We start from the raw sequence: 23,256 nt of genomic DNA, 5'->3' as shown, positions 1-23,256 counted from the left end.
TCTATTATTTGTGTAAGCCAAAATAAATAGCTATAGATCTTTGGTATTTAGTACTAAAATTTAATCATTATAACCCATCATGCAAACTTAACAAGTAGAAACTGGTTCCAGCATCGCAAAGTTATCGTCGAGGCAGAAGTCTGAAAATAAGTTAATACAAATACTCTAAAACATGACAAAAATATTCAAAATGGAAAGTAAGGACAATAAAACTGCGTTAAGGGAAGCAAACGTTAATGACAAACAGAAACAACACAACTCGATTAATTCCGATGAACAAAACCATGAACCGGGAAAATAAATTCCACAATTATTCTTAAACAAAAAAACTCATGAGAAAGGACTCCAGCATGATAGATTAAAACAATCCAAAACCATGACGCCTTGATGAAACCTTGAGCAAAACTTCTAATCATAGATTCCAATCCTGTCCATAATTCTTGCAACAGTCTCCTTACTTTCTCTAAGAACTTTGACACTTCGGCTTAGCTTCTCCCTCTTTCCAGAAATAGACGGAGACTCTTCAAGCAGCCTCTCAATCCCACCACCACTTGGAGACAAAAGATCATTACAAATCTCCTTCTGCAAATCATTGTTAATCAGTTCATTGATGCTTAGCATCAAGTGCAGAGCAATGCTGTCAATGAGCCTCCTCAGAACAATCTTCCAGTAAGCAATCATCCTAGCCTTCAAATCAAAAGCCTGACTTAGCACATGAGGGTAATTCCTCAGATTAACAACATCAATTTCACCAACACCTTCAAGCTTCACATGTGTTGGTTTTGTTTCATTGCTTAGAACTTCTTTCACAAACGCTTCTTGTTGAGCTATCAGCCTATTATACTCGAGCAAATACTCAGGATTACAAGTGTAATCTGTCAGTTTTTCCATCTCAACAGCTTCCATAACATGTTGGACTGAACTTTTCTTCTTCTTAGCAATCAATTTCTCGCCTGCTCTGCGAGTGGAAACCTGAAGCTGATAATAATTTGAAGAATGATGATTCAAAATAGAAATCACAACTGATTCAAGATAGTTCCAAACATTATCAACAAAGTTAACTGGCATATAAGAAATGCCCTTAACTTTTCTCTGCAGTATTGTCAAAAATGCAGTTCTTGGCATGAAATTTGGTAGACCAATCCATTTGGCCTCTTCCAACACCTTAATCTCTTCCATAAGAAAATTCTTTTTCGCATCACTTTCAGCACAGTTTTCAAGATCGCTTGCATATAAGTTAAGCATCTCAACTAATCGAGCAGTGCAATGCATGTGCTTGTCCTCAGGGTACTCTTCGAAATCACCTGTAAGAAGAATCTTTTTGAGAGAATCTCTAGACAAACCAAGAATATGCATAAAAGCTGTCATAGCATCAGCAACAGAAGATAAATTAGCAGGTAAATTCTCTAACTCATTTGCATTAGAAGCAAGCTTCTCATTAATCTTCTTGATGATCTCTGGCAAAGTTTTTGAGATAATCATAGCTTGAACCTGAACAAGCTTCTGAGCTAAAACAGGAATACCAACAATGGATTTGTCAATCCTAGAAAGAAGTGAGTGAGACTCGAACAGCTTTTCTTCTTCCAATCTAGCATCTTCATAGGTCTCATCTCCAATTCGGTTTCGCACACAGACATAACCTAGACCGATGTTAACGTCATCAGCAGTAACCTTCTCCAACAATCCTTCAGGAGATTTATCTGCTTTTGTCACAACAGCTAGTGTCCTCAAACCAGTTTTATCAACCATTTGTGACATCCTGATAGACTCACAAGTAGTAAAATCAACAGTGGCGGAAAGGACATTCAAGATAATACTTTCTTCAGGAGTTATATACTCCATAATAATATCTTTTATCTGATCATAGATATTGTCAGGTTGACCATGAACAGGTACACGGGTGATACCTGGAAGATCAACCATGGTAAGATCAGGAACACCATTTTTCTTGACAATCAAAGTCAAAGGAGTGTTGGAAATCCCTTTGGCAGAACCAGCAATCTCTTCAGTAGCTATGTTTATTGCATCAGAAACATCTTTTTCATCAGTGAAAACTGTCTTGCCATTGAATTCTAACAAGAGTTCTGGCTTTGAAAGTGGATGATTCTGAAGGCGCATAATTAAGGGTACCCTCGTGCAGATTCCTTGTCCACGTGGCAAGCTGATACCAGCTAAAGATTCAAGGACACTGGACTTTCCTGAAGATTGATCTCCAACAACAACAATTGTTGGAAGCTGAATTCCTTCTTTGGCAATGTTGAGACGCCTTAGATTCTCAAGGGCGTCGAGAACTGGACGTATTTTTTCATTGTAGGATGAAACAATTGGTGCAACAACAGAAAGAGGTTGAGCTTGCTCAACATGGACTAATGAAAGTGATGTTTCATCTCGTTGGTTAGCACTAACAGAAGCTTTTGTAGTGGTTCTCTTTGAAGTCACAACCATTTTGAGGACACAGCACAAGTTATGACAATGATAGAAGAAAGTGAATATAAAAAGCCTTTTGTGAGGTTTATAAGATGAATTTAGCTGAAATGCATATTTATAGAGAGCCTAGTTAAGGGGAAAATGAAATGAAGGGAAAGAGGGTCGTTTGGTATCTTGTAGTTAATGGAGTTTAGTTGAGGTTTACAGGGGAATTGGAGTTACAATTTGGCAGTTACTTGCTAGGAGTGTCTTCAATGTTTGAGCAATTGAAAGGTTCCTCGCTAAATGCATGCATGGTATGGAAGTGGCAGTAGTAATTCCTCTATGATGATCACACAATACATATCCAATGCAATGCATTAAATAATAATTAAAGTAATGGTTGGACACTCAGTTTCCCTTTGAAACACCTGATTAATCACATGCAAAACTGCGATTAATTCAGTTGAATATATTGTTAATTTAGATCATGGTTAAAAATTGTGGTTTTATTCGGTTTATGCTAAAATAATATTTAATTTTATGCAGTTTTATATATTTTTTAGATCAGTTTAGATATGGAAACCCATACTCGTAACAAATTCTAGGTTGTTTGAATTTTGTTCAAACCCGGATGAATGTATTTGGCTTAGCAATATTGGTATTTTCAGTTGAGCTAGATCATAAGAACAATTGGTTGAAATTTAACTGCTCACACTTCACATTCTTTTTGGTACAGCTCTCACTTCAAATTCTATACAATGTGATTGTGTGGTACCCACCCGTAAAAGTTAACACCAAGATGTTACAATATTGTTATTTGTTAGGTTTTCCATTTCCCCAACATTAAAGTATGTGGCTACTGGCATAGTTTGTGCTACCACATCAATCTAAACATAAATAAATTAAGGGTCATGTTAACTTATGTCCTAAAGACACAAGCTAAAACAGAATTTTTTTTCTTAAAATGATTAAGATTTTAAATTTCTAAAATATGAAATGCACAATTTTCAATAAAATGTTTTTATCTTTAGTTTCTTAATTTGTGCCTTAAAACACAAGTTAGCATTTCCCACAAATTAATTAAGAAATAGAACATGTTAAAATCATTACAACATGTAAAGTAAGAACATAAAACCATTGCATTAAGGTAAGTAAACCATGATCACAAAAAACCAACAACACGACACGATAAGGTGAACAAACAAACAACAAAGGAACAAGATACTATTAAAAGTTCAAACAGACAAACAAAAAGGACATGACAAAGGGACACTTGCATGATAGATTAAAACAAACTAAAAGAAAGACAATTCCAGAATTGACTCCAACCCTTATCAAGCACTGCTGCTAGTTATCCCCATAATTTCCAATTCTGTCCATAATGTTGGCCACGGTCTCTTTGCTTTCTTTCAAAACTGTCACACTCCTGCTCAACTTCTGTCTCTTCCCTGATATTGAAGGAGACTCCTCAAGCAGCCTCTCAACACCACCACCATTTGCTGATAACAGTTCATTACAGATCTCCTTTTGCAGATCAACATTCACAAGTTCATTGATGCTTAACATCAAATGCAAAGCAATCACATCAATTAACCTCCGGAGCACAATTTTCCAATAAGCTATCAATCTGGCCTTCAAATCCATAAGCCTGATTCAACATATGTGGATACTTCATAAGATGGACAACATCAATGTCACCAACACCTTTCAGCTTCACAGTACTTGAAGCTCGTTTAACATTCAAAACTTCATTCAAAAACACTTCTTGATGAGCCATCAGCTTGTTATACTCCTGCAAGTACTCAGGGTTACATGTGTAGTCTGTAAGCTTCTCCATCTCAACAGCTTGAAGCACATGCTGAATGGAATTCTTTTTCTTCTTAGCAATAAGGTGCTCAGCAGCTCTACGAATTGAAACCTGAAGCTGATAATAGTTAGAAGAATGACGATTCAAAACTGAAACAACAACAGTTTCCAGATAATTCCATACACTTTCAACAAAATTAATTGGCATATAAGAAATGCCCCTAACTTTTCTCTGAAGTAAGGTCAGAAAAGCAGTTCTTGGCATGAAATTCGGAAGACCAATAAATTTGGCTTCCTCAAGAACTTTGATCTCCTCCATTAGGAAATCCTTAGTGGCATTACTTTCAGCACAGTTTTGAATCTCACTTGCATATGAATTCAACATATCTACCAATCGAGCTGTGCAATGCATTTTCTTTTCATCAGGATACTCTTCAAACTCTCCTATAAGAAGAATTTTTTTCAGAGAGTCTCTTGACAAAGAAATGATTTGCAGAAAAGCAGACATGGCATCAGCCAGTGAGGATAAATTAGCAGGCAAAGTTTCCAGCTCATGCAAACTAGTAGCCAGTTTCTCATTAATCTTCTTAATGATCTCTGGCAAAGTTTTAGATATAATCATCGCTTGAACGTGAACAAGCTTTTGAGCCAAAACAGGAATTCCAACAATAGATTTGTCTATCCTGGACAGAAGTGTGTGACACTCAAACAGCTTCTCTTCTTCACTCCTTGCATCTTCGTAAGACTCTTCACCAATTCGATTCCTTACACAAACATAACCAAGACCAATGTTAACATCGTCAGCTGTAACCTTCTCCAGCAAACCTTCAGGAGATTTATCAGCCTTTGTCACGACAGCAAGCGTTCTCAAACCAGTTTTATCAACAGTTTGTGACATCCTTATCGACTCACAAGTAGTAAAATCAACAGTAGCAGAGAGAACATTCAAAATAATACTCTCTTCAGGAGTTATATACTCCATGATAATATCCTTAATCAGATCATAAATGTTATCAGGTTGACCATGAACAGGAACACGAGTTATACCTGGAAGATCAACCATAGTAAGATCAGGAACTCCATTCTTCTTTACTATCAAAGTCAGTGGGGTGTTGGAAATCCCTTTGGCAGTGCCAGCAAGCTCCTCAGTGGCTGTGTTTATAGCATCAGATACATTTTCCTCATCAGTTGAAACTTGCTTGCCATTATACTCCAAAACAAGCTCTGGCTGTGGAAGTTGGTGGTTTTGCAGCCTCATAACCAATGGTACCCTTGTGCAAATTCCTTGGCCACGTGGCAAACTTATACCAGCTAATGACTCAAGGACACCTGACTTGCCAGACGATTGATCACTGTAATGTCCTCCTTTTTATTTAATTATTTTTATTAAGTTAGAGTCTATTTATGTGATTTATTTATTTATATGAGGTGTTAGTATTTTATTATGTGGCATTATTCTATTATTTATTAGAATATGAGAATTATTAGAGTAAGTAGATTTGGAGGTAGTTTTGAGATTAGATGTCTTTTTATGATTTAGTCGATTTATTTTGATGAGTGATATATTGTTATGTTATATGTTGGTATTTACTAGAATAATATATATTTGTTATTTGTTAGAGATATATTTGTTATTTGGTGTAGAAATATATTTGTTATTTGTTAGAGATATATTTGTTATTTGGTGTAGAAATATATTTGTTATTTGTGAGAGATATATTTAATTTAGAAATAAATAAGATTATGAGGATTATTAGTGTGAGTGGATTTTGGGGTTAGAATAGAAAGAAGAATAAGTTGTTGGGCCTAAATAGATTTGGGAAGAATGTTTTTGTATTATAAATAGAGAAGCTTAGGTTGGAAAGAGTTTACCTTAAACCGCTTTTTGGAAAAGAGAAGAACAAGAAAGAAGAGAAGAGAAGAGAAAAGTCAAGAGAAGAGGAGAATACCTTAGGAAAGAAGAACGCTGCTGCTGATTTAGGAATTAATCTAAGGTGAGGGTGAGACTATCTTGCATTAATATTAAGTTGTTAAATCATTAGATTGCATCTAACAAGTTGGGGAAAGTTTGTGAGAATTTGAGAATTAGGGTTTTGAGAGAGATTTGATGATTAGATGATGAAAACTTGTTGAATTGATGTAGAAATTGTATACAGTCCTTAGATAACCCATAGGATGATTATTGGATGTAGTTTTGAGGTTAGAACCATGGAATTAGATGAGATGTTGGTGAGTTTAAGAATTAGGGTTTAATAATTGTAATAGGTTGTTAATAGATTTGAGAACCCTTTGAATTTGCATACAGTAAGTTGATGAATAATTAGTGTTCTAATAATAGGGTAATCATAGGGTAATGATTAGGGTCAAGTTTGGAGAGTATTGGATCGAATACGAAGTGGAAAAGATTTCCCCAAAACGAAATCGCAGCCTAACTGCGATTTTGCTGTCAATGTGCAAAATGCGTTTTTATTGTCTCAGTTTGACAAGTTTAAGTTCCAAACTGAGTTTAGGTGTAAACATGAAAGTTGTAGGTATGGATGTTAGCTTTCTAATGCCGTTGGTCTCACGTCAATAGGATATATAGAACTTGAGTTATGGTCAAATTACTGCACGTAGGTCACAGTGAATTTTTATGGACTTTCAGCACAACTTTTCCGAATTTAAAATGAAAACTGGTATTGATCGGTACAGAATTGGTCTTAGGCGTAAACATGAAAGTTTTAGATAATTTTGTTAGCTTTCCAGTGGCTTTGGTTTGACGTGAAAATGATGTTTAGTCTGTGAGTTATGATGAAAATACTACAGGGAGGTCTTAGCAAAATTGTACGGTGACAACATTCTCTGTTTCATGTTTTTGCGTTTTGTTCATATGTTTCTGTTTTGAATTGATCTTTGTTGTAAACATTAAAGTTGTTGATATTTGTGATATCTTTCCAGTAGCTTTGGTTTGACATGAAAATAGGTTGTGGATAATTTATTATGTTTTTACAAAGATACATAGTGAATTATTGTCGATGTTTAAATACGATGTTATATGAAGTTGTTTATGATTGATGAATATGATGTTTTAAGATGTTGTTTATTATCATTTGATATTGTTATATTATGATATGACATGAATTATTTATGTGATCCATATGTTGTCAAGATGCTAAGATGTTAAGATGTTAAGACGTTAAGATGATAAGAGTTGTTAAGTCGTCGAGTCGTTATGAAGTCATCAAGTTGTTAAGATGTTATGTTGTCAAGATGTCAAGATGTTAGGATGTCATAGATGTTCATGATGTTGTTTAAGTTGCCAAGTTGTAGGAAGATTGTGTCGTTGCATAGTCAGTGATGGGGGCTTAATGCCCGACAGGTTCTTTATGACCTTAGCGATGGGGGCTTAATGCCCGACAGGTCCAAATATGACCTTAGCGAGGGGGGCTTAATGCCCTGGTGGTACCACATGCATGTTGAAGTTGTCTAAGTTGTTGTTGAAGTTGTTGTTGCATTGTAGAGTCGTCATAACTTATATTTAATGATGATTTAATGATGATATTCGATGATGGTATTTGATTGCGATTATGATTTAATGATGATGTTGTTTATGAAGTTGATTATTGAACTTGGTTATGAAGTTGTTTCCAATAAATGTTATGTTTTGATAATGCTATTACGTGAATTATATGGTGATGCCTATTATTATTGATGTTAGATGTTGATGGTTATTATTATTATTGATGTTAGATGTTGATGCTTATTATTATTGTTGATGTTAGATGTTATGTGATTTATGATAAGATGTTATATGATTATGATAATGTGTTGCTACTATTATTTGATGATGTTTTATTATTAATAACTGAAGTTATTTGATGAAGCATATGACTAATGTAGGTGATTAATGATGCTAGTTAATGGAGTTTAAGATATGTTAATGATGTTTAAGTTGTTGAATGTACTTTATATGATTTATATGCTTTATATTATTGTTTGAGAAATCTCACCCATCTGCTTGGAAATGTTGCTCTTCGTATGGGTAACTTGCAGGTAATCAAGATTAGAGGCGTCGTGAGTGGACTCCTCACATGTGTGTCTAGGTGCTCTGATACGTAACGGGATGGGACTTGACTTTACTTCTATTCCTTACGTATTGTTTATGAACTTTTATGAATAAATATTGAACTAGGACTTATGAGATTTTCTGATGAGGCCAACGTGCCAAAGACTTTTTATGTTAAATGAACTAATTCCGCTGCGAAGTTTTGAATTACTTATGTTAAATGATTTTGAAGAATAAATTGTTATTTATTCAGTTTATGAATTTTTAAGAAGTGTAGCATTCCGTTTAAAGTTGAATTACTCTGATTTTTAATTAAGAAATTTTTATGTTAGGAAAACGGGGTGTTACAATTGGTATCAGAGCCTGGTTGGTCCGTCCGGCCAAGTAGATGAGTCGTTGTGTCGTGTCGTTATGTTTTCTAGTTAGTAGTTATGTTTTTATGTGATCATGTTTAACTGACTAACTTGATGTGGTTTTTGTGTTTTGTTTGAAGAAGTAATGACTAAATTTATTTTCTATTGTGCTTGAATTTCGAGGACGAAATTCTTTTAAGTTAGGAAGAATTGTAATGCCCTCCTTTTTATTTAATTATTTTTATTAAGTTAGAGTCTATTTATGTGATTTATTTATTTATATGAGGTGTTAGTATTTTATTATGTGGCATTATTCTATTATTTATTAGAATATGAGAATTATTAGAGTAAGTAGATTTGGAGGTAGTTTTGAGATTAGATGTCTTTTTATGATTTAGTCGATTTATTTTGATGAGTGATATATTGTTATGTTATATGTTGGTATTTACTAGAATAATATATATTTGTTATTTGTTAGAGATATATTTGTTATTTGGTGTAGAAATATATTTGTTATTTGTTAGAGATATATTTGTTATTTGGTGTAGAAATATATTTGTTATTTGTGAGAGATATATTTAATTTAGAAATAAATAAGATTATGAGGATTATTAGTGTGAGTGGATTTTGGGGTTAGAATAGAAAGAAGAATAAGTTGTTGGGCCTAAATAGATTTGGGAAGAATGTTTTTGTATTATAAATAGAGAAGCTTAGGTTGGAAAGAGTTTACCTTAAACCGCTTTTTGGAAAAGAGAAGAACAAGAAAGAAGAGAAGAGAAGAGAAAAGTCAAGAGAAGAGGAGAATACCTTAGGAAAGAAGAACGCTGCTGCTGATTTAGGAATTAATCTAAGGTGAGGGTGAGACTATCTTGCATTAATATTAAGTTGTTAAATCATTAGATTGCATCTAACAAGTTGGGGAAAGTTTGTGAGAATTTGAGAATTAGGGTTTTGAGAGAGATTTGATGATTAGATGATGAAAACTTGTTGAATTGATGTAGAAATTGTATACAGTCCTTAGATAACCCATAGGATGATTATTGGATGTAGTTTTGAGGTTAGAACCATGGAATTAGATGAGATGTTGGTGAGTTTAAGAATTAGGGTTTAATAATTGTAATAGGTTGTTAATAGATTTGAGAACCCTTTGAATTTGCATACAGTAAGTTGATGAATAATTAGTGTTCTAATAATAGGGTAATCATAGGGTAATGATTAGGGTCAAGTTTGGAGAGTATTGGATCGAATACGAAGTGGAAAAGATTTCCCCAAAACGAAATCGCAGCCTAACTGCGATTTTGCTGTCAATGTGCAAAATGCGTTTTTATTGTCTCAGTTTGACAAGTTTAAGTTCCAAACTGAGTTTAGGTGTAAACATGAAAGTTGTAGGTATGGATGTTAGCTTTCTAATGCCGTTGGTCTCACGTCAATAGGATATATAGAACTTGAGTTATGGTCAAATTACTGCACGTAGGTCACAGTGAATTTTTATGGACTTTCAGCACAACTTTTCCGAATTTAAAATGAAAACTGGTATTGATCGGTACAGAATTGGTCTTAGGCGTAAACATGAAAGTTTTAGATAATTTTGTTAGCTTTCCAGTGGCTTTGGTTTGACGTGAAAATGATGTTTAGTCTGTGAGTTATGATGAAAATACTACAGGGAGGTCTTAGCAAAATTGTACGGTGACAACATTCTCTGTTTCATGTTTTTGCGTTTTGTTCATATGTTTCTGTTTTGAATTGATCTTTGTTGTAAACATTAAAGTTGTTGATATTTGTGATATCTTTCCAGTAGCTTTGGTTTGACATGAAAATAGGTTGTGGATAATTTATTATGTTTTTACAAAGATACATAGTGAATTATTGTCGATGTTTAAATACGATGTTATATGAAGTTGTTTATGATTGATGAATATGATGTTTTAAGATGTTGTTTATTATCATTTGATATTGTTATATTATGATATGACATGAATTATTTATGTGATCCATATGTTGTCAAGATGCTAAGATGTTAAGATGTTAAGACGTTAAGATGATAAGAGTTGTTAAGTCGTCGAGTCGTTATGAAGTCATCAAGTTGTTAAGATGTTATGTTGTCAAGATGTCAAGATGTTAGGATGTCATAGATGTTCATGATGTTGTTTAAGTTGCCAAGTTGTAGGAAGATTGTGTCGTTGCATAGTCAGTGATGGGGGCTTAATGCCCGACAGGTTCTTTATGACCTTAGCGATGGGGGCTTAATGCCCGACAGGTCCAAATATGACCTTAGCGAGGGGGGCTTAATGCCCTGGTGGTACCACATGCATGTTGAAGTTGTCTAAGTTGTTGTTGAAGTTGTTGTTGCATTGTAGAGTCGTCATAACTTATATTTAATGATGATTTAATGATGATATTCGATGATGGTATTTGATTGCGATTATGATTTAATGATGATGTTGTTTATGAAGTTGATTATTGAACTTGGTTATGAAGTTGTTTCCAATAAATGTTATGTTTTGATAATGCTATTACGTGAATTATATGGTGATGCCTATTATTATTGATGTTAGATGTTGATGGTTATTATTATTATTGATGTTAGATGTTGATGCTTATTATTATTGTTGATGTTAGATGTTATGTGATTTATGATAAGATGTTATATGATTATGATAATGTGTTGCTACTATTATTTGATGATGTTTTATTATTAATAACTGAAGTTATTTGATGAAGCATATGACTAATGTAGGTGATTAATGATGCTAGTTAATGGAGTTTAAGATATGTTAATGATGTTTAAGTTGTTGAATGTACTTTATATGATTTATATGCTTTATATTATTGTTTGAGAAATCTCACCCATCTGCTTGGAAATGTTGCTCTTCGTATGGGTAACTTGCAGGTAATCAAGATTAGAGGCGTCGTGAGTGGACTCCTCACATGTGTGTCTAGGTGCTCTGATACGTAACGGGATGGGACTTGACTTTACTTCTATTCCTTACGTATTGTTTATGAACTTTTATGAATAAATATTGAACTAGGACTTATGAGATTTTCTGATGAGGCCAACGTGCCAAAGACTTTTTATGTTAAATGAACTAATTCCGCTGCGAAGTTTTGAATTACTTATGTTAAATGATTTTGAAGAATAAATTGTTATTTATTCAGTTTATGAATTTTTAAGAAGTGTAGCATTCCGTTTAAAGTTGAATTACTCTGATTTTTAATTAAGAAATTTTTATGTTAGGAAAACGGGGTGTTACAATTGGTATCAGAGCCTGGTTGGTCCGTCCGGCCAAGTAGATGAGTCGTTGTGTCGTGTCGTTATGTTTTCTAGTTAGTAGTTATGTTTTTATGTGATCATGTTTAACTGACTAACTTGATGTGGTTTTTGTGTTTTGTTTGAAGAAGTAATGACTAAATTTATTTTCTATTGTGCTTGAATTTCGAGGACGAAATTCTTTTAAGTTAGGAAGAATTGTAATGCCCTCCTTTTTATTTAATTATTTTTATTAAGTTAGAGTCTATTTATGTGATTTATTTATTTATATGAGGTGTTAGTATTTTATTATGTGGCATTATTCTATTATTTATTAGAATATGAGAATTATTAGAGTAAGTAGATTTGGAGGTAGTTTTGAGATTAGATGTCTTTTTATGATTTAGTCGATTTATTTTGATGAGTGATATATTGTTATGTTATATGTTGGTATTTACTAGAATAATATATATTTGTTATTTGTTAGAGATATATTTGTTATTTGGTGTAGAAATATATTTGTTATTTGTTAGAGATATATTTGTTATTTGGTGTAGAAATATATTTGTTATTTGTGAGAGATATATTTAATTTAGAAATAAATAAGATTATGAGGATTATTAGTGTGAGTGGATTTTGGGGTTAGAATAGAAAGAAGAATAAGTTGTTGGGCCTAAATAGATTTGGGAAGAATGTTTTTGTATTATAAATAGAGAAGCTTAGGTTGGAAAGAGTTTACCTTAAACCGCTTTTTGGAAAAGAGAAGAACAAGAAAGAAGAGAAGAGAAGAGAAAAGTCAAGAGAAGAGGAGAATACCTTAGGAAAGAAGAACGCTGCTGCTGATTTAGGAATTAATCTAAGGTGAGGGTGAGACTATCTTGCATTAATATTAAGTTGTTAAATCATTAGATTGCATCTAACAAGTTGGGGAAAGTTTGTGAGAATTTGAGAATTAGGGTTTTGAGAGAGATTTGATGATTAGATGATGAAAACTTGTTGAATTGATGTAGAAATTGTATACAGTCCTTAGATAACCCATAGGATGATTATTGGATGTAGTTTTGAGGTTAGAACCATGGAATTAGATGAGATGTTGGTGAGTTTAAGAATTAGGGTTTAATAATTGTAATAGGTTGTTAATAGATTTGAGAACCCTTTGAATTTGCATACAGTAAGTTGATGAATAATTAGTGTTCTAATAATAGGGTAATCATAGGGTAATGATTAGGGTCAAGTTTGGAGAGTATTGGATCGAATACGAAGTGGAAAAGATTTCCCCAAAACGAAATCGCAGCCTAACTGCGATTTTGCTGTCAATGTGCAAAATGCGTTTTTATTGTCTCAGTTTGACAAGTTTAAGTTCCAAACTGAGTTTAGGTGTAAACATGAAAGTTGTAGGTATGGATGTTAGCTTTCTAATGCCGTTGGTCTCACGTCAATAGGATATATAGAACTTGAGTTATGGTCAAATTACTGCACGTAGGTCACAGTGAATTTTTATGGACTTTCAGCACAACTTTTCCGAATTTAAAATGAAAACTGGTATTGATCGGTACAGAATTGGTCTTAGGCGTAAACATGAAAGTTTTAGATAATTTTGTTAGCTTTCCAGTGGCTTTGGTTTGACGTGAAAATGATGTTTAGTCTGTGAGTTATGATGAAAATACTACAGGGAGGTCTTAGCAAAATTGTACGGTGACAACATTCTCTGTTTCATGTTTTTGCGTTTTGTTCATATGTTTCTGTTTTGAATTGATCTTTGTTGTAAACATTAAAGTTGTTGATATTTGTGATATCTTTCCAGTAGCTTTGGTTTGACATGAAAATAGGTTGTGGATAATTTATTATGTTTTTACAAAGATACATAGTGAATTATTGTCGATGTTTAAATACGATGTTATATGAAGTTGTTTATGATTGATGAATATGATGTTTTAAGATGTTGTTTATTATCATTTGATATTGTTATATTATGATATGACATGAATTATTTATGTGATCCATATGTTGTCAAGATGCTAAGATGTTAAGATGTTAAGACGTTAAGATGATAAGAGTTGTTAAGTCGTCGAGTCGTTATGAAGTCATCAAGTTGTTAAGATGTTATGTTGTCAAGATGTCAAGATGTTAGGATGTCATAGATGTTCATGATGTTGTTTAAGTTGCCAAGTTGTAGGAAGATTGTGTCGTTGCATAGTCAGTGATGGGGGCTTAATGCCCGACAGGTTCTTTATGACCTTAGCGATGGGGGCTTAATGCCCGACAGGTCCAAATATGACCTTAGCGAGGGGGGCTTAATGCCCTGGTGGTACCACATGCATGTTGAAGTTGTCTAAGTTGTTGTTGAAGTTGTTGTTGCATTGTAGAGTCGTCATAACTTATATTTAATGATGATTTAATGATGATATTCGATGATGGTATTTGATTGCGATTATGATTTAATGATGATGTTGTTTATGAAGTTGATTATTGAACTTGGTTATGAAGTTGTTTCCAATAAATGTTATGTTTTGATAATGCTATTACGTGAATTATATGGTGATGCCTATTATTATTGATGTTAGATGTTGATGGTTATTATTATTATTGATGTTAGATGTTGATGCTTATTATTATTGTTGATGTTAGATGTTATGTGATTTATGATAAGATGTTATATGATTATGATAATGTGTTGCTACTATTATTTGATGATGTTTTATTATTAATAACTGAAGTTATTTGATGAAGCATATGACTAATGTAGGTGATTAATGATGCTAGTTAATGGAGTTTAAGATATGTTAATGATGTTTAAGTTGTTGAATGTACTTTATATGATTTATATGCTTTATATTATTGTTTGAGAAATCTCACCCATCTGCTTGGAAATGTTGCTCTTCGTATGGGTAACTTGCAGGTAATCAAGATTAGAGGCGTCGTGAGTGGACTCCTCACATGTGTGTCTAGGTGCTCTGATACGTAACGGGATGGGACTTGACTTTACTTCTATTCCTTACGTATTGTTTATGAACTTTTATGAATAAATATTGAACTAGGACTTATGAGATTTTCTGATGAGGCCAACATGCCAAAGACTTTTTATGTTAAATGAACTAATTCCGCTGCGAAGTTTTGAATTACTTATGTTAAATGATTTTGAAGAATAAATTGTTATTTATTCAGTTTATGAATTTTTAAGAAGTGTAGCATTCCGTTTAAAGTTGAATTACTCTGATTTTTAATTAAGAAATTTTTATGTTAGGAAAACGGGGTGTTACAATTGGTATCAGAGCCTGGTTGGTCCGTCCGGCCAAGTAGATGAGTCGTTGTGTCGTGTCGTTATGTTTTCTAGTTAGTAGTTATGTTTTTATGTGATCATGTTTAACTGACTAACTTGATGTGGTTTTTGTGTTTTGTTTGAAGAAGTAATGACTAAATTTATTTTCTATTGTGCTTGAATTTCGAGGACGAAATTCTTTTAAGTTAGGAAGAATTGTAATGCCCTCCTTTTTATTTAATTATTTTTATTAAGTTAGAGTCTATTTATGTGATTTATTTATTTATATGAGGTGTTAGTATTTTATTATGTGGCATTATTCTATTATTTATTAGAATATGAGAATTATTAGAGTAAGTAGATTTGGAGGTAGTTTTGAGATTAGATGTCTTTTTATGATTTAGTCGATTTATTTTGATGAGTGATATATTGTTATGTTATATGTTGGTATTTACTAGAATAATATATATTTGTTATTTGTTAGAGATATATTTGTTATTTGGTGTAGAAATATATTTGTTATTTGTTAGAGATATATTTGTTATTTGGTGTAGAAATATATTTGTTATTTGTGAGAGATATATTTAATTTAGAAATAAATAAGATTATGAGGATTATTAGTGTGAGTGGATTTTGGGGTTAGAATAGAAAGAAGAATAAGTTGTTGGGCCTAAATAGATTTGGGAAGAATGTTTTTGTATTATAAATAGAGAAGCTTAGGTTGGAAAGAGTTTACCTTAAACCGCTTTTTGGAAAAGAGAAGAACAAGAAAGAAGAGAAGAGAAGAGAAAAGTCAAGAGAAGAGGAGAATACCTTAGGAAAGAAGAACGCTGCTGCTGATTTAGGAATTAATCTAAGGTGAGGGTGAGACTATCTTGCATTAATATTAAGTTGTTAAATCATTAGATTGCATCTAACAAGTTGGGGAAAGTTTGTGAGAATTTGAGAATTAGGGTTTTGAGAGAGATTTGATGATTAGATGATGAAAACTTGTTGAATTGATGTAGAAATTGTATACAGTCCTTAGATAACCCATAGGATGATTATTGGATGTAGTTTTGAGGTTAGAACCATGGAATTAGATGAGATGTTGGTGAGTTTAAGAATTAGGGTTTAATAATTGTAATAGGTTGTTAATAGATTTGAGAACCCTTTGAATTTGCATACAGTAAGTTGATGAATAATTAGTGTTCTAATAATAGGGTAATCATAGGGTAATGATTAGGGTCAAGTTTGGAGAGTATTGGATCGAATACGAAGTGGAAAAGATTTCCCCAAAACGAAATCGCAGCCTAACTGCGATTTTGCTGTCAATGTGCAAAATGCGTTTTTATTGTCTCAGTTTGACAAGTTTAAGTTCCAAACTGAGTTTAGGTGTAAACATGAAAGTTGTAGGTATGGATGTTAGCTTTCTAATGCCGTTGGTCTCACGTCAATAGGATATATAGAACTTGAGTTATGGTCAAATTACTGCACGTAGGTCACAGTGAATTTTTATGGACTTTCAGCACAACTTTTCCGAATTTAAAATGAAAACTGGTATTGATCGGTACAGAATTGGTCTTAGGCGTAAACATGAAAGTTTTAGATAATTTTGTTAGCTTTCCAGTGGCTTTGGTTTGACGTGAAAATGATGTTTAGTCTGTGAGTTATGATGAAAATACTACAGGGAGGTCTTAGCAAAATTGTACGGTGACAACATTCTCTGTTTCATGTTTTTGCGTTTTGTTCATATGTTTCTGTTTTGAATTGATCTTTGTTGTAAACATTAAAGTTGTTGATATTTGTGATATCTTTCCAGTAGCTTTGGTTTGACATGAAAATAGGTTGTGGATAATTTATTATGTTTTTACAAAGATACATAGTGAATTATTGTCGATGTTTAAATACGATGTTATATGAAGTTGTTTATGATTGATGAATATGATGTTTTAAGATGTTGTTTATTATCATTTGATATTGTTATATTATGATATGACATGAATTATTTATGTGATCCATATGTTGTCAAGATGCTAAGATGTTAAGATGTTAAGACGTTAAGATGATAAGAGTTGTTAAGTCGTCGAGTCGTTATGAAGTCATCAAGTTGTTAAGATGTTATGTTGTCAAGATGTCAAGATGTTAGGATGTCATAGATGTTCATGATGTTGTTTAAGTTGCCAAGTTGTAGGAAGATTGTGTCGTTGCATAGTCAGTGATGGGGGCTTAATGCCCGACAGGTTCTTTATGACCTTAGCGATGGGGGCTTAATGCCCGACAGGTCCAAATATGACCTTAGCGAGGGGGGCTTAATGCCCTGGTGGTACCACATGCATGTTGAAGTTGTCTAAGTTGTTGTTGAAGTTGTTGTTGCATTGTAGAGTCGTCATAACTTATATTTAATGATGATTTAATGATGATATTCGATGATGGTATTTGATTGCGATTATGATTTAATGATGATGTTGTTTATGAAGTTGATTATTGAACTTGGTTATGAAGTTGTTTCCAATAAATGTTATGTTTTGATAATGCTATTACGTGAATTATATGGTGATGCCTATTATTATTGATGTTAGATGTTGATGGTTATTATTATTATTGATGTTAGATGTTGATGCTTATTATTATTGTTGATGTTAGATGTTATGTGATTTATGATAAGATGTTATATGATTATGATAATGTGTTGCTACTATTATTTGATGATGTTTTATTATTAATAACTGAAGTTATTTGATGAAGCATATGACTAATGTAGGTGATTAATGATGCTAGTTAATGGAGTTTAAGATATGTTAATGATGTTTAAGTTGTTGAATGTACTTTATATGATTTATATGCTTTATATTATTGTTTGAGAAATCTCACCCATCTGCTTGGAAATGTTGCTCTTCGTATGGGTAACTTGCAGGTAATCAAGATTAGAGGCGTCGTGAGTGGACTCCTCACATGTGTGTCTAGGTGCTCTGATACGTAACGGGATGGGACTTGACTTTACTTCTATTCCTTACGTATTGTTTATGAACTTTTATGAATAAATATTGAACTAGGACTTATGAGATTTTCTGATGAGGCCAACGTGCCAAAGACTTTTTATGTTAAATGAACTAATTCCGCTGCGAAGTTTTGAATTACTTATGTTAAATGATTTTGAAGAATAAATTGTTATTTATTCAGTTTATGAATTTTTAAGAAGTGTAGCATTCCGTTTAAAGTTGAATTACTCTGATTTTTAATTAAGAAATTTTTATGTTAGGAAAACGGGGTGTTACAATTGGTATCAGAGCCTGGTTGGTCCGTCCGGCCAAGTAGATGAGTCGTTGTGTCGTGTCGTTATGTTTTCTAGTTAGTAGTTATGTTTTTATGTGATCATGTTTAACTGACTAACTTGATGTGGTTTTTGTGTTTTGTTTGAAGAAGTAATGACTAAATTTATTTTCTATTGTGCTTGAATTTCGAGGACGAAATTCTTTTAAGTTAGGAAGAATTGTAATGCCCTCCTTTTTATTTAATTATTTTTATTAAGTTAGAGTCTATTTATGTGATTTATTTATTTATATGAGGTGTTAGTATTTTATTATGTGGCATTATTCTATTATTTATTAGAATATGAGAATTATTAGAGTAAGTAGATTTGGAGGTAGTTTTGAGATTAGATGTCTTTTTATGATTTAGTCGATTTATTTTGATGAGTGATATATTGTTATGTTATATGTTGGTATTTACTAGAATAATATATATTTGTTATTTGTTAGAGATATATTTGTTATTTGGTGTAGAAATATATTTGTTATTTGTTAGAGATATATTTGTTATTTGGTGTAGAAATATATTTGTTATTTGTGAGAGATATATTTAATTTAGAAATAAATAAGATTATGAGGATTATTAGTGTGAGTGGATTTTGGGGTTAGAATAGAAAGAAGAATAAGTTGTTGGGCCTAAATAGATTTGGGAAGAATGTTTTTGTATTATAAATAGAGAAGCTTAGGTTGGAAAGAGTTTACCTTAAACCGCTTTTTGGAAAAGAGAAGAACAAGAAAGAAGAGAAGAGAAGAGAAAAGTCAAGAGAAGAGGAGAATACCTTAGGAAAGAAGAACGCTGCTGCTGATTTAGGAATTAATCTAAGGTGAGGGTGAGACTATCTTGCATTAATATTAAGTTGTTAAATCATTAGATTGCATCTAACAAGTTGGGGAAAGTTTGTGAGAATTTGAGAATTAGGGTTTTGAGAGAGATTTGATGATTAGATGATGAAAACTTGTTGAATTGATGTAGAAATTGTATACAGTCCTTAGATAACCCATAGGATGATTATTGGATGTAGTTTTGAGGTTAGAACCATGGAATTAGATGAGATGTTGGTGAGTTTAAGAATTAGGGTTTAATAATTGTAATAGGTTGTTAATAGATTTGAGAACCCTTTGAATTTGCATACAGTAAGTTGATGAATAATTAGTGTTCTAATAATAGGGTAATCATAGGGTAATGATTAGGGTCAAGTTTGGAGAGTATTGGATCGAATACGAAGTGGAAAAGATTTCCCCAAAACGAAATCGCAGCCTAACTGCGATTTTGCTGTCAATGTGCAAAATGCGTTTTTATTGTCTCAGTTTGACAAGTTTAAGTTCCAAACTGAGTTTAGGTGTAAACATGAAAGTTGTAGGTATGGATGTTAGCTTTCTAATGCCGTTGGTCTCACGTCAATAGGATATATAGAACTTGAGTTATGGTCAAATTACTGCACGTAGGTCACAGTGAATTTTTATGGACTTTCAGCACAACTTTTCCGAATTTAAAATGAAAACTGGTATTGATCGGTACAGAATTGGTCTTAGGCGTAAACATGAAAGTTTTAGATAATTTTGTTAGCTTTCCAGTGGCTTTGGTTTGACGTGAAAATGATGTTTAGTCTGTGAGTTATGATGAAAATACTACAGGGAGGTCTTAGCAAAATTGTACGGTGACAACATTCTCTGTTTCATGTTTTTGCGTTTTGTTCATATGTTTCTGTTTTGAATTGATCTTTGTTGTAAACATTAAAGTTGTTGATATTTGTGATATCTTTCCAGTAGCTTTGGTTTGACATGAAAATAGGTTGTGGATAATTTATTATGTTTTTACAAAGATACATAGTGAATTATTGTCGATGTTTAAATACGATGTTATATGAAGTTGTTTATGATTGATGAATATGATGTTTTAAGATGTTGTTTATTATCATTTGATATTGTTATATTATGATATGACATGAATTATTTATGTGATCCATATGTTGTCAAGATGCTAAGATGTTAAGATGTTAAGACGTTAAGATGATAAGAGTTGTTAAGTCGTCGAGTCGTTATGAAGTCATCAAGTTGTTAAGATGTTATGTTGTCAAGATGTCAAGATGTTAGGATGTCATAGATGTTCATGATGTTGTTTAAGTTGCCAAGTTGTAGGAAGATTGTGTCGTTGCATAGTCAGTGATGGGGGCTTAATGCCCGACAGGTTCTTTATGACCTTAGCGATGGGGGCTTAATGCCCGACAGGTCCAAATATGACCTTAGCGAGGGGGGCTTAATGCCCTGGTGGTACCACATGCATGTTGAAGTTGTCTAAGTTGTTGTTGCATTGTAGAGTCGTCATAACTTATATTTAATGATGATTTAATGATGATATTCGATGATGGTATTTGATTGCGATTATGATTTAATGATGATGTTGTTTATGAAGTTGATTATTGAACTTGGTTATGAAGTTGTTTCCAATAAATGTTATGTTTTGATAATGCTATTACATGAATTATATGGTGATGCCTATTATTATTGATGTTAGATGTTGATGGTTATTATTATTATTGATGTTAGATGTTGATGCTTATTATTATTGTTGATGTTAGATGTTATGTGATTTATGATAAGATGTTATATGATTATGATAATGTGTTGCGACTATTATTTGATGATGTTTTATTATTAATAACTGAAGTTATTTGATGAAGCATATGACTAATGTAGGTGATTAATGATGCTAGTTAATGGAGTTTAAGATATGTTAATGATGTTTAAGTTGTTGAATGTACTTTATATGATTTATATGCTTTATATTATTGTTTGAGAAATCTCACCCCTCTGCTTGGAAATGTTGCTCTTCGTATGGGTAACTTGCAGGTAATCAAGATTAGAGGCGTCGTGAGTGGACTCCTCACATGTGTGTCTAGGTGCTCTGATACGTAACGGGATGGGACTTGACTTTACTTCTATTCCTTACGTATTGTTTATGAACTTTTATGAATAAATATTGAACTAGGACTTATGAGATTTTCTGATGAGGCCAACGTGCCAAAGACTTTTTATGTTAAATGAACTAATTCCGCTGCGAAGTTTTGAATTACTTATATTAAATGATTTTGAAGAATAAATTGTTATTTATTCAGTTTATGAATTTTTAAGAAGTGTAGCATTCCGTTTAAAGTTGAATTACTCTGATTTTTAATTAAGAAATTTTTATGTTGGGAAAACGGGGTGTTACAATCACCAACAACAACAATGGTGGGAAGTTGGATTCCCTCTTTCGCAATATTCAGGCGCCTTAAATTTTCAAGCGCGTCAAGAACTGGACGAATTTTTTCATTGTATGAAGATATAATGGGTGCAACAGTGAGAGATTGAGGTTGATCATCAACATGGACTAGTGCAAGTGATGATGATTCATCACGTTTAGTAGCTTTTGTAGAACTCTTCTTTCCATGAGCCATTTATTGGACAAGTGAAGTGATACTGTGATGCAAAGAAAAGTTATTTAAACCTTTGCTGAGTTTGTGATGAATGGTGATGTAGTTTATGTAAATATTTATAGAGAGATCCTAAAGGGATAAGTGAAATGAAGGGACAGTCATAGTGGGTTGGTTGGCATCTTGCACAGAACATTTCGGGGGAATTGGAGCTACATTTGGGATGTTGGGTTTTTCAATGTTTTGAGAAGTGCATGGTAGTAACTCCTCTGAGATCTTATAATTCCAACACAATAATTCAAGCACTTGCTGGTTTACCATGAAGACAAAACTGCATGATCGTATAGTCATTAGTCATCATTATTTTACTTCCATTACTACACGTGCCTATTAAATTTCTCTATGTAACACTTGAGAAAAATTGAGAGAAGTTCACTGAGAGAATCCATCCATTCATTTATGCTTTCCCATGCTGGACTAGTACTAACAATAACTTAGGTTTTTTTTTTTTTTTTGAGGAAAACAATAACTTAGGCTTTGTTTAGCCAAGAAAAAAAAAATTGAACTTATGGTGGAATAAATTTTAATTTCATATGATAGTCTAGCTAAGGAATGTCCTAAAAAAACACTCTTTTAAAGATTTATAATTAAAAAAAATGTTTATTGAAAAAGATAAATAGTTCAATTTTCAATACATTGAACGCATCGATTTTTATAAAAACTTATTACTACTATTTAAATATTATTAAAGAATTCCCTTAAAACACTCATCGACATTTCACTTTTTTTTTTTTGAAGACATAAAAATGATATATATTAACACTGGCGATGTGAGCTTCTCAGTACAAGGTGTACCAAGAAGACCATCCCGAAAAACAAAAGAGTCATACAAAGTATATACATAAAACAGGTTCAGTCGATACCCAAACAAGACATAGGGTCCGACCACCACCTGTGCAAACCATACACAAACTGGGCATTATTAGCCTTCAGCCACCACAATGAATGAAACTTTAATTTGTCTATAAGCTGAACGATTGGAGTTTCAACATTTTTGAACACTCTGTTATTACGTTCACTCCAAATAAGCCAAACAACAAGAAGCCATAATAATTGAAGAAACGAACGGCGAGCTCTTGAAGAACCTGTACAATGAATAAATTGGGTAAAATGGTCAGGAATATTAAACGGGTCTACTCCCGCCACTCCAATCCAGGCCCTAAGATGCTGCCACAAAGAACCGAAAACACCGCAATGTAGAAATAAGTGTGTTGCGGACTCCTCGTTTCCACAATCTGCAACACACCTATTCCCCGCCACTTGCAATATGCCGCGCCTGACAAGATTGTTTCTGGTTGGAAGCCTATCTTTCAATAAACGCCAAGCAACAATGGAGACCTTTAAGGGAACATGCTTATGCCATATTTGATCGCT

At 32.8% G+C, this 23,256-nt stretch overlaps 1 protein-coding gene and 1 pseudogene across 2 annotated transcripts; both read right to left on the bottom strand.

The window, feature by feature from the left end:
• Positions 1–198: 198 nt before the first annotated feature.
• LOC146933522 (dynamin-related protein 4C-like) lies at positions 199–2,561 on the bottom strand. Its single transcript, XM_085705316.1, has one exon. The coding sequence runs from the start codon at positions 2,443–2,445 to the stop codon at positions 409–411; it is 2,037 nt and encodes a 678-aa protein (XP_085561442.1). The 5' UTR covers positions 2,446–2,561; the 3' UTR covers positions 199–408.
• Positions 2,562–3,530: 969 nt separating this feature from the next.
• LOC146933521 (dynamin-related protein 4C pseudogene) lies at positions 3,531–21,846 on the bottom strand (annotated as a pseudogene). Its single transcript, XR_015008030.1, has 3 exons — positions 21,621–21,846; positions 6,608–6,658; positions 3,531–5,580 (listed from the first exon to the last, which is right to left on the bottom strand). The product of XR_015008030.1 is annotated as a dynamin-related protein 4C pseudogene (transcript).
• Between the last annotated feature and the right edge of the window lie 1,410 nt (positions 21,847–23,256).

Source organism: Medicago sativa, chromosome 4, assembly GCF_051527215.1.
Source record: "Medicago sativa cultivar Bolivia chromosome 4, Bolivia_mono, whole genome shotgun sequence".
NCBI classification, from domain to species: domain Eukaryota; kingdom Viridiplantae; phylum Streptophyta; class Magnoliopsida; order Fabales; family Fabaceae; genus Medicago; species Medicago sativa.
This window is presented reverse-complemented; position numbering and strand designations above follow the sequence as displayed.

Excerpts from the sequence above, each read along its gene's own strand:
- LOC146933522 (XM_085705316.1), bottom strand. The coding sequence starts at position 2,445 with ATGGTTGTGACTTCAAAGAGAACCACTACAAAAGCTTCTGTTAGTGCT.